Below are 12,159 nucleotides of genomic sequence, written 5' to 3'. Positions count from 1 at the left end.
TATAGCTGCTTCCTCCGACAAATATGTAAACAGCTTTGGAGAAGTTATGAGCTGTTCTAAAGGTAACAATAAAATCCACTAGACAGACCCAAGGGGTCTATGCATAAGATTAATAAGTCATACGATGAGAACATTGACTTACTGAGGCTTTATGTGGGCTGACCCACACAACAAGAGGATTCAAAAAACATTGTTACAAAAGCTTTTTCTCGCTTTTCATCAGGACACCTATTGCACAACACTGGTCATGTATGTGACACACATACATCTGTGCCAGAGATTGCAAAAGGAAAAGAAGGAAACTATGTGTGTGGTGCAGTAACATGTCAATATTCATGTCTCATTTTATTTTTTTTTACCAAAAAGTATATAACCTTCTATTGTTGTTGTCTCATCTCCCTTTCTGAACTGTAATTAATTTTGAAGACGGGAGCTATGAGTGGTATATCTTTCCAATATTTTCATAATTGAGTGCAGTCCCTGAGGTGGTTCATGAGTTCTTATAGAATGAAAGAATGCTGAGAAGTACTATATATGGTTTATGCTATTCTGCCTTCCTCATCAGCTTTTTCAAGGCATGCTTCATGTCTTTGTTCCTAAGGCTGTAGATAAAAGGGTTCAGCATGGGGGTAACTACTGCATAGATGACAGTGACCACACGATCCTTTGTCACTGAGTAGGTGGATGAGGGGCGAATGTACACGGATATTATGGTCCCATAGAATAGTGCCACAACTATGAGGTGGGATCCACAGGTGGAGAAAACCTTGTATCTGCCTCCCCCTGAAGGGACCCTCAGAACAGCACGGGTGATGTAGACATAAGAGACAATGATGAAAATAAAGGGAGTCATGATCACAAAGGAGCCCTCTGTGAAGGCCAAAAGCTCATTGACAGAGGTGTCAGAGCAGGAGAGGGTTAGCAGTGGCTGGACATCGCAAAAGAAGTGGTGGATAGTGTTGGGCCCACAGAAGGAGAGGCGGGCCATAAGAACAGTGTGGGTGAGTGAGTGGAGGTGGGACACCACCCAGGATGCTATCACCAGCAGGAGACAATGCCTGGGGTTCATGGTTGTGGTGTAATGCAGTGGGTTACAAATGGCCATGTAGCGGTCGATGGCCATGGCAGCCAAAAGGAAGCTATCAGTGATCCCAAAGGCCACGAAGAAATACATCTGGGTGAGGCAATGGGCAAAGAGGATGGTCTTTCTCTTAGTCAGCATGTTCACTAACATTCGCGGAACGATAACAGTTGTAAAGCAGATGTCCACCAGGGACAGATTGGAGAGGAAGAAGTACATGGGGGTGTGGAGATGGGCATCTCCCCAGATGGCTGCAATGATGACTGAGTTGCCAGCAACATTGACCAGGTACATGGCCAAGAAGCTGGCAAAGAGCCACACCTGCTGTTTGGGGTCACAAGTCAGTCCTAGAAGGAGGAATTCAGTCACATGGCTTTTGTTTCCCCTCAGCATTGATTTCCTGCAAGTAAAAATATGAAGAAATTTTAGGTGTGTGTCCTGGCTTGGAGTCTTCAATCTGACAGAGAGGATTTCTTGTAACTTATTTCAGCTTGTGATTGTACAAGGGGAGTCATTCATATAGATCACCATATACTCTAAGATATAGAATTGGTGTTGACACATTTTGATTTCAATTCCAACTTTGCCTCTGACTAATTTTGTGAACTTGAACAAGGTACTTCATCTCTTGTTCCTTATTCAAAGACAAGACTTATAATACCCATGTTCTTCAGCTATTCTGAGGATAGATGGTAAAGATCTCAGGAAAAGTGTGCAAAAGTAATCATTTTGCTCAACTTTCCAGTTTATGTCTAAAACACATCATTTTGCTCTGCCTGGTCTCAGTTACCAATAGGCCTGCTAACTTCCAGTTGCTTCCATCTGATGCTTCTGGCCAGGACTACTTTTTTTTTTTTTTTTTTAAATATTGAAGTAGTTTAACGTAACCATAATTTGGGGGGAAGAGGATTGACTCTTTCAGCAAAGGATTTTCAAAACTGCAACCCTTTCCACAGTCTTGGGTTTTTTTGTTTTGTTTTGTTTGTTTTGTTTTTTTTAAAAATTATTTTGTTGAGGTCATAATGGTTTATAACATTGTGTAATTTCAGGTGTACATTATTATATATCAGTTTCTGTATAGACCACATTGTGCTCACCGTCAATAGTCTAGTTTTTATCTGTCTCCATACATTGATGTCCATTTACCCTTTTCATCTACCTCTCCACCCCCTTCCCCTCCTGTAACCACTAATCTGTTCTCTTTATCCATGTGTGTGCTTATCTTGAACATATGAGTGAAATCATATGGTATTTGTCTTTTCTGTCCGGCTTATTTTGTTTAACATAATACCCTCAAGGTCCACCCATGTTGTTGCAAATGGGATGATTTTGTTTTTTCTAATGGCTGAGTAGTATTCTGTTGTATATATATATACTACATCTTTATCCATTCATCAGTTGATGGGCACTTGGGTTGCTTCCACATCTTGGCTATTGTGAATAATGCTGCAATGAACAGGGGAGCATAAATCTCTTTAAATTGTTTATTTCATGTTCTTTGGATAAATACTCAGTAGTGGGATAGCTAGATCATATGATATTTCTATTTTTAATTTTTTGAGAAATCTCCCTACTATTTTCCATAGTGGCTGCACCAGTTTGCATTCCCACCAGCATGATATGAGGGTTCCCTTTTCTCCACATCCTCTCCAAAACTTGTTATTTTTTGTCTTGTTAACTACAGCCATCTGACAGATGCAAGGTGATACCTCATTGTAGTTTTGATTTGCATTTCCCTAATAGTGATGTTAACATCTTTTCATGTGCCTGTTGTCCGTCTGTATATCTTCTTTGGAAAAATGTCTGTTTGTATCCTCTGCCCATTTTTTGTTTGGGTGGTTTTCTGTTGTTGTTGTTGTTGAGTTGTGTGACTTCTTTACATATTTTGGAAATTAACCCCTTGTTGGATATATGATTTACAAATATTTTCTCCCAATTGGTGAGTTGTCTTTTCATTTCATTGGTGGTTTCCTTTGCCTTGCAGATTTTACTCTGATGTTGTCCCATTTGTTAATTTTTTTCTTTTGTTTCCCTTGCCTGAGTAGACATGGTATTTGAAAAGATGCTGCTAAGACCAATGCCAGAGGGTACTGTCTATATTTTCTTCTAGGAGTTTTATGTTTTCAGGCCTTACATTCAAGTCTTTAATCTATTTTTGAGTTAATTTTTGTGTATTGTGTAAGAAAATGGTCTACTTTCATTCTTTTGCATGTGGCTGTCCAGTTTCCCCAAAACCATTTATTGAAGAGATTTTCCTTTCTCCAGTGTACGTTCCTGGCTCCTTTGTCAAAGATTAGTTATCCATAGATGTGTGGTTTTATTTCTGGGCTTTCAATTCTATTCCCTTGATCTGTGTGCCTGCTTTTTGTGCCAGTACCGTGATGTTTTGATTACTATAGTTTTGTCGTATATTTTGAAGACAGGGGTTGTGATGCCTCCAGCTTTGTTCTTTTTTCTCAGGATTGCTTTGGCTACTCAGGGTCTTTCGTTGCCCATATGAATTTTAGGATTCTTTGTTATATTTCCATGAAGAATATCGTTGGGATGCTGTTTAGGATTGTATTGATGCTGTAGATTGCTTTAGGACCTTTAGGACCTAAAATATGGACATTTTAACTATGTTTATTCTTCTAATTCATGAGCACAGCATTAATTTCCATTTCTATATGTCTTCTTCAATTTCTTTCAATAATGTCCTATAGTTTTCCGTGTATAGGTCTTTCACCTCTTTGGTTAAATTTATTCCTAGATATTTTATCCTTTTTGCTGCAATTGTAAATGGGATTGCATTTTTGACTGCTCTTTCTGCTAATTTGTTATTAATGTGTAGAAGTGCTACTGATTTTTGTAGGTTGATTTCGTACCCTGCAATTTTGCTGTAGTTGTTGATTATTTCTAATAGTTTTCTGGTGGATTCTTTAGGGTTTTCTATATATAGAATAATGTCATCTGCAAACAGTGAGAGTTTTACTTCTATCTTTCCAATTTGGATTCCTTTTATTTCTTTTTCTTGCCTAATTGCTCTGACCCAAACCTCCAGTACTATGTTGCATAAGAGTGGCAAAAGTGGGCGACGTTGTCTTTTTCGTGTTCTCAGAGGAATGGCTTTCAGTTTTTCCTCACTGAATATGATTTTGGCTGTGTTTTTGTCATATATGGCCCTTATTATGTTGAGGTACTTTCTATCTATGCCCATTTTATTAAGAATTTTTATCATAAATGGATGTTGGACCTTGTCAAATACTTTCTCTGCATCTATTGAGATGATCATGTGATTTTTATTCCTCATTTTTTAATGTGGTGTATCACATTGATTGGTTTGTGGATGTTGAACCATCCCTGCATTCCTGGTATAAATCCCACTTGGTCATGGTGTATGATCCTGTTAATGTATTGCTGTATTCAATTCGCCAATATTTTGTTGAGAATTTTTACATCTATGTTCATCAGTGATATTGGACTGTAATTTTCCTTCTTTATGTTGTCCTTGTCTGGTTTTGGTATCAGGGTAATGTTGACCTCGTAGAATGAGTTAGGAAGCATTCTGTCTTCTTCAATTTTTTGGAATAGTTTGAGAAGGATAGGGATTAACTCTTTTTTGAATGTTTGGTGGAGTTCTCCAGAGAAGCCATCTGGTCCTGAACTTTTGTTTTTTGGGACGTTTTTGATTGCTATTTCTATCTCTTTACTTGTGATTGGTCTATTCAGATTTTCTATTTCTTATTGATTCAGTTTTGGGATGTTGTATGAGTCTAAGAATTTATCCATTTCTTCTGGGTTATCCAATTTGTTGGTGTATAGTTTTTCATAGTATTCTCTTATAATCCTTCGTATTTCTCTGGTATCCACTGTAATTTCTCCTCTTTCATTTCTAATTTTATTTATTTGTGCCTTCTCTCTTCTTTTCTTAGTGAATCTGGGTAAGGGTTTGTCAATTTTGTTTATTTTCTCAAAGAACGAGCTTTTAGTTTCATTGATCCTTTCTATTTTTTTTGTAGTCTCTATTCCATTTATTTCTGATCGAATTTTTATTATTTCCCTCCTTCTGCTGACTTTGGATTTTGTTTGTTTTTCTTTTTCTAATTCTCTTAGGTATAGTTAAAGATTATTTGTTGGAGATTTTTCCTGTTTGTTGAGATAGGCCTGTATTGCTATAAATTTCCCTCTTAGTATAGTTTTTGCTGCCTCCCATAAGAGTTGATATGTTGTGTCTGGGAAGGTGATGATGTAGGAGGACTCTGAACTCACTTACTCCCACAGATACAACAAATTTACAACTAGCACTGGAACAATTACCCCTGAGAGAGAACTGGAAACTGGATAAAAAGAACCCCCACAAGAAAGGACAGTGCTGGGGTTGAAGAGGCAGAATTTCCTTCCTGGAGACAAAAAAGCCACACTCTAGCCACAGTGTTTCATGGCCAGGAGCAATCTTAAGGTATGAAGCTTTCCCAGGAGGAGCAGAGGATCTGAGCAGGAGAGCTCTGCCACAATAAGCAGGTTTTGAACTCTGCACAACTGAGATGAGTGTCATAATATCTGGCTTTGCTGGCTATTAAATACAATGAGGAATGCCCCCAGAAAAGCTATTGAGCATAAGGAAAGAAAAGCCTGCTCTTAAAGGGATCAGGCACAATTTCACATGTTTTGGAAATCAACCTAAGGTCACCATAAAGAAAGATGCAGAGTCCTTTGGTGAAAAGAGACTCACTTTATAGGCTCTGGGTGAATTTCAGTGAGGCAGGAGGTCTGGGACCACCTCCTCAGGGACTGAGACATTGGTAGCAGCCATTATTGTGACCTAGTACAGGTGTGCTGACACAGATGCTGGCAGAGGCCATTGGAGTTCTTCCCCTGGCCTGTTAGAGCAGGGGTCTGCACCATCCACTACAACACTGATCTAATCCAACTCAGCTAGGGTAGGCTGCCTGCCCTAGGGACTGGCTGCACCCACCAGCAAGCCCTTGGGCAACTTGTGACTTCTCAGCAGAAACCTTACAGGTTAGAAGGGAGTGGCATAATATATTTAAAGTGCTGAAAGGAAACAACCTACAGCCAAGAATACACTACCCATCAAGGTTATCATCCAGAATGGAAGGAGAGATAAAGAGTATTCCAGACAAGCAAAAATTAAAGGAGTTTATCACCTATAAACCAGCCTTACAATAAAGCTAAAGGGACTTCTTTAAGTGGAAAAGAAAATACCACAAATAGGAATAAGAAAATTATCAAAAAAATAATAAAATAACTGGTAAATCAAATATACAGTAAAGGTAGCAGATCAACTACCTATGAAGCTAATATGAAGGTCAAAAGACAAAAGTACAAAAATTATCAATTTCCAAGAAAAGAGCTTAACAGATGCACACAAAAGCAAAAAAGAGGTTAAATATGATACCAAAAACACAAAGTGTGGGACCAGGGGAGTAGAATAGTAGAGCTTGTAGCAAGAGGTCAAATTTAGGAGACCATCAACTTAATATGGATTACTATTTACATAGTTTATTATACATGAACCTCATGGTAACCACAAACCAGAAACCTATAATACATACACACACAAAAAAGAGAAATGAACCCAAATATAATACTAAAGAAAGCCATCAAAACACAAAGGAAGAGAGCAAGAAAAGAAAGGAACCGAGGACTGCTAAAACACCCAGAAAGAAAGTAACAAAATGACAATAAGTACATACTTAGCATTAGCTACTTTAAAATTCAATGGACTAAATGCTCCAATCAAAAGATACAAGGTGGCTGATTGCATAAAAAAACAAGACCCATATATATGCTGCATATAAATGCACACTTCAGACCTAAAGACACTCACAAACTGAAAGTGAAGGGATGGAAGGATACTCCATGCAAATAGCAATGAAAAGAAAGCTTGGGTAGCAATACTTATATCAGACAAAATAACAAGAGACAAAGAAGGGCACTACATAATGTTAAAGGGAGCAATCCAACAGAGGCTATAACACTTGTAAATATCTATGCACCCAACATAGGAGCACCTAAATATATAAAGCAATTATTAACAGACATAAAAGGAGAAATAGACACTACCACAATAATAGTGAGTTTACCACTCCACTTACAATAATGGATAGATTATTGAAACAGAAGATCAATTAGGAAACATTGGCTTTAAATGACACATTAGATCAGATGGACTTAGTAGATATATATAGAACATTCCATCAAAACCCACAGAATATACTTTGTTTTCAACTGCACATGGAACATTCTCCAGGATTGATCACATATGAGGCCACGAAACAAGTCTAGCAAATTTAAGAAGAATGAAATAATACCAAGCATCTTTTCTGACCACAAAGGTATGAAACTAGAAATCAACTACAGGAAGAAAGCTGGAAAAGCCACAAATATGTGGAGATTAAACAAAATGCCATTGAACAATGATTGAGTCAATGAAGAAATCAAAGGAGAAATAAAAAATACTAGGAGACAAATGAAAATGAAAATATGGCATGCTGAAATTTATGGGATACAGCAAAAATAGTTCTAAGAGGGATTTTATAGCAATACAGGCCTACCTCAATAAACAAGAAAAATCACAAATGAAGAATATAACAGTCCACCTAAAAGAACTGGAAAAAGAACAAAAATACCCCCAAATCAGTAGAAGTAAGGGAATAATAAAAATGAGAGCAGAAATAAATGAAATACATACTAAAAAGACAAGAGAAAAAAAATCAATGAAAACAAGAGCTGGTTCTTTGAAAAGATAAACAAAATTGACACCCCTTTAGCTAGACTCACCAAGGAAAATAGATAGAAGGTTTAAATAAAATCAGAAATGAAAAAGGAGAAATTACAACACCTCGGAAATACAAAAGATTATAAGAGACTCCTATGAAAAGCTATATGCCAACAAATTGGATAATCTAGACGAAATGGATAAATTCTTAGAATCATACAATCTTTCAGAACTGAATCGAGAAGAAACAGAGACTATGAATAGATCAATAACTGGTAAGGAGATTGAAACAGTAATCTGGAAGCTCCCAAAAAATAAAAGTCCAGGACCAAATGGCTTCTTTGGAGAATTCTGCCAAACATTCAAAGACAACTTAATACCTAACCTTCTCAAACTATTCCAAAAAATTGAAGAAGATAGTACACTTCCTACCTCCTTCTATGAAGCCAACATCACCCTGATACCAAAAACAAACAAAGACAACACAAAGAAGAAAAATTAGAGGCCAATATTGCTGATGAACATCAATGCAAAAATCCTCAACAAAATACTAGGAAATTGAATACAACAATATGTTAAAGATCATACACCATGATCAGGTGGGATTCATTCCAAGGATGCAGGCTTGGTTCAACCCCCACAAATCAATCAACGTGATACACCACATTAACAAAATGAAGAATAAAAATCACATGATTATCTCAATAGATGCATAGAAAGCATTTGACAAGATACAACATCCATTTATGATAAAAACTCTGAATAAATGGGTATAGAAGGAAAATACCTCAACATAATACAGGTTATATATGACAAGCCCACAGCTAATATCATTCTCAATGGAGAAAAACTGAAAGCTATTCCTCTAAGGACAGGAACCAGACAAAGATGCCCACTTTCACCACTCTTGCTTAACATCATATTGGAAGTCCTAGCTAGAGCAATCAGGCAAGAAAAAGAAATAAAAGGGATCCAAATTGGAATGGAAGAAGTGAAACTGTCGCTATTTACAGACAACATGATTTTATATGTAGAACACCCTGAAGAATCCACCAAGAACTTTAGAAAGAATAAAGGAATATGGTAAAGTTGCAGAATACAAAATGAACATACAAAAATCAGTTGCCTTTCTGTACAATAACAACTAAGAGGCATAAAGAGAAATTAAGAACACAATCCCATTTACAATTGCAACAAAAAGAATAAAATAGGTAGGAATAAATTTAACCAAAGAGGTGAAAGACCTATACACTGAAAACTATAAAACGTTGTTGAAAGAAATTGAAGAAGACACACAGATATGGAGAGATATTCCATGCTCTTGGATTGGAAGAATTAACATCGTTAAAATGTCCATACTTCCTAAAGCAATCTACAGATTCAATGCAATCTCTATCAAAGTTCCAACAACATTTTTCACAGAAATAGAACAAAGGATCCTAAAATTTTTATGGAACAACAAGACTCCAAATAGCCAATGGGATCCTGAGAAAAAAAGAACAACACTGGAGGTATCACACTGCCTGATTTCAAAATATACTACAAAGCTATAGTAAGCAAAACAGCATGGTAGTGGCACAAAAACAGACACACAGATCAACGGAACAGAATCAAGAGCTCAGAAATAAGCCCACACATATATGGTCAGCTAATATCTAAAATATATAAAAAACTCATACATCTCAACAACAGAAAAACAAACAACTGAATTAAAAATTGTGCAAAAGATCTGAACAGACATTTTCCCCAAGAAGATATACAGATGGTCTACAGGCACAGGAAAAGAGGTTCAACATCACTAATTATTAGGGAAATGCAAATCAAAACTACAATATGTCACCTACACCCATCAGAATGGCTATAATTAACAAGACAAGAAATTACAGGTATTGGAGAGGGTGTGGAGAAAAGGGAACTCTCATACACTGCTTATGGGAATGCAAACTGGTACAACCACTATGGAAAACAGTATGGAGATTCCTCAAACATTAAAAATATAACTACCAAGTGGTCCAGCTATTTCACTGCTGAGTATTTATCCAAGGAACATGAAAACAGGAATGTGTAAAGATATATGCCCCCCCACAATGTTCATTGCAGCATTATTCACAATAGCCAGGACTTGGAAACAACCTAAATGCCCATCAAGGGACAAATGGCTAGAGAAGATGTAGTGTGTGTGTGTGTGTGTGTATATATATATATATAATACATATATGATGGAATACTAGTCAGAAATAAAAAAGATGAAATTGTGCCATTTGCAACAACATAGTTGGATCTTGAGGGTATTATTCTAAGCAAAGGAAGTCAAAGGAAGAATGTCAAACACTGTATGATCTCACTCATAAATCTAGAAGATAAAAACATCATCAACAACAGGAAACAAACACATAGATACAGAGATTAAATTTGTGGTTACCAGATGGAAAGTGGGGAGGGAGGAGGGCGAAAGGGGTGACTGGGCATCTGTGTATGGTGATGGATGGTAATTAGTCTTTGGGTGGTGAATATGATGTAATCTACACAGAAATCGAAATATAATGATGTACACCTGAAATCTATATATTCTTATAAACCAATGTTACCTCAATAAAAAAAATTAAAAAGAAAACCACCAGATTAATATAGCACACAGTCTGCACTTCAGAGGTGCCTCTGCCTCCTTCAGATCCCAGATGAGAAATTAATCAAGCGAATACACTTAAAACTAAACCCATTTTACTACAAATTACCATCCACAAAAAGTTCAGCAAAAACCATGAAATGCCAAAATTGTAAATTTGCATTATATGCATATTCAGACCCTTGGTAGAACATATTCAAATAAAGAAAATCTGAGATAAAGAAAAAGAAGTGTTAGTATATTGTGTTTCCATTTTCATTTGTCTCCAGGTACTTTTTGATGTCTTCTTTGATTCCTTCATTGATCCAGTGGTTGTTCAGTAGCATGTTGTTTCATCTCCACATATTTGTCCCTTTCCCAGCTTTTTTCTTGTAGTTGATTTCTAGTTTCATAGCATTGTAGTCAGAAAAAATTCTTGATATGATTTCAGCCTTCTAAATTTATTGAGGTTCGCTTTGTCTCCTAACATATGACCTATCTTTGAGAATGTTCCATGTGCACTTGGGATGAATGCGTATTCTGTTGTTTTTGGATGGAATGTTCTATATATGTCTTTTATGTCCATCTGGTCTAGTATTTCATTTAAGGCCACTGTTTCCTTGTTGACTTTCTGTTTGGATGATCTATCCATTGATGTAAGTGGGGTGTTGAGATCTCCTACTATTAGAGTGTTGTTGTCAGTTTCTTCCTTTAGGTCTGTTAGTAGTTGCTTTCTATACTTCGGTGCTCCTGTGTTAGGTGCATATATATTCACAAGTGTTATGTACTCTTAGTGGAATGTCCCTTTTATCATTATATACTGCCCCTTTTTGTCTCTCGTTGTCTTTTTTATCTTGAAGTCTGCTTTGTCTGCTACAAGTATGGCAACAGCAACTTTCTTTTGCTTGCCATTTACTTAGAGTATCATTTTCCATGTTTTCACTCTGAGCCTATGTTTGTCTTTAGAGCTGAAATGTGTTTCTTGGAGGCAGCATATTGTTGGATCTTGTTCTTTTATTCCATCCAGCCACTCTGTTCTTTTGATTGGAGAATTCAATCCATTTAAATTGAGAATTCAATCCATTTATATTGATATAAGAGGGCTTAATACTGCCATTTCATTTCTTGTTTTCTAAGTGTTGTATATTTCCATTGTTTCTCTTCCCTGTATTTCTTTTTTTCTTTTTTCTTTTGCTGAGGAAGATTAGCCCTTAGCTAACATCTGTTGCCAATTTTCTTCTTATTTTGCTTGAGGAAGACTAGTCCTGAGGCAACATCTGTGCCAGTATTCCTCCACTTTATATGTGGGTTGTCACCACATCATGAGTGATGAGTGGTGTAGGTCCATGCCTGGGATTTGAACCTGCAAACTTGGGCCACTGAAGCAGAGTGCACTGACCTTAACCACTATGCCGTGGAGCTGGCCCCTCTTCCTTTGTATTTTTGATTACCATTTTAGCTTTGTGTTTTCCTGTGATGGTTTTCTCTTTACTTATGATTTATGGCTCCACTGTGATTCTTTGTTTAGCAGTTACTATGAGGTTTGTATAAAAGATCTCATAGATGAGACAGTCCATTTTCTGATAGCTTCTTATCTCCATTAGCCTAGGCAAATTCCATCCCTTTTCACTTCCTCTTCTGAGTTATTGTTGTCACAAATTCTTCTTTTTTGCATTGTGAGCTTGTGACTAAATTGAAGTGTTTATAATTATTGTTTATATTTTCCTTCCCTTTATCTTTTATGTTATAGTT

At 36.7% G+C, this 12,159-nt stretch overlaps 1 protein-coding gene across 1 annotated transcript; it reads right to left on the bottom strand.

Moving 5' to 3' along the window:
- Window positions 1-544: 544 nt before the first annotated feature.
- LOC103565008 (olfactory receptor 1L6-like) lies at window positions 545-1,474 on the bottom strand. Its single transcript, XM_008540953.1, has one exon. It carries the CDS (start codon window positions 1,472-1,474, stop codon window positions 545-547), a length of 930 nt encoding a protein of 309 aa, XP_008539175.1.
- Between the last annotated feature and the right edge of the window lie 10,685 nt (window positions 1,475-12,159).

Source organism: Equus przewalskii, chromosome 26 (genome assembly GCF_037783145.1).
Source record: "Equus przewalskii isolate Varuska chromosome 26, EquPr2, whole genome shotgun sequence".
Classification (NCBI taxonomy): domain Eukaryota; kingdom Metazoa; phylum Chordata; class Mammalia; order Perissodactyla; family Equidae; genus Equus; species Equus przewalskii.
The sequence above is the reverse complement of the archived record's forward strand: the minus strand, read 5'-3'. Positions and strand labels throughout refer to the sequence as shown.

What these genes read in the sequence shown, in the direction of transcription:
- LOC103565008 (XM_008540953.1), bottom strand. Translation starts at nt 1,474, where the DNA reads ATGCTGAGGGGAAACAAAAGCCATGTGACTGAATTCCTCCTTCTAGGA.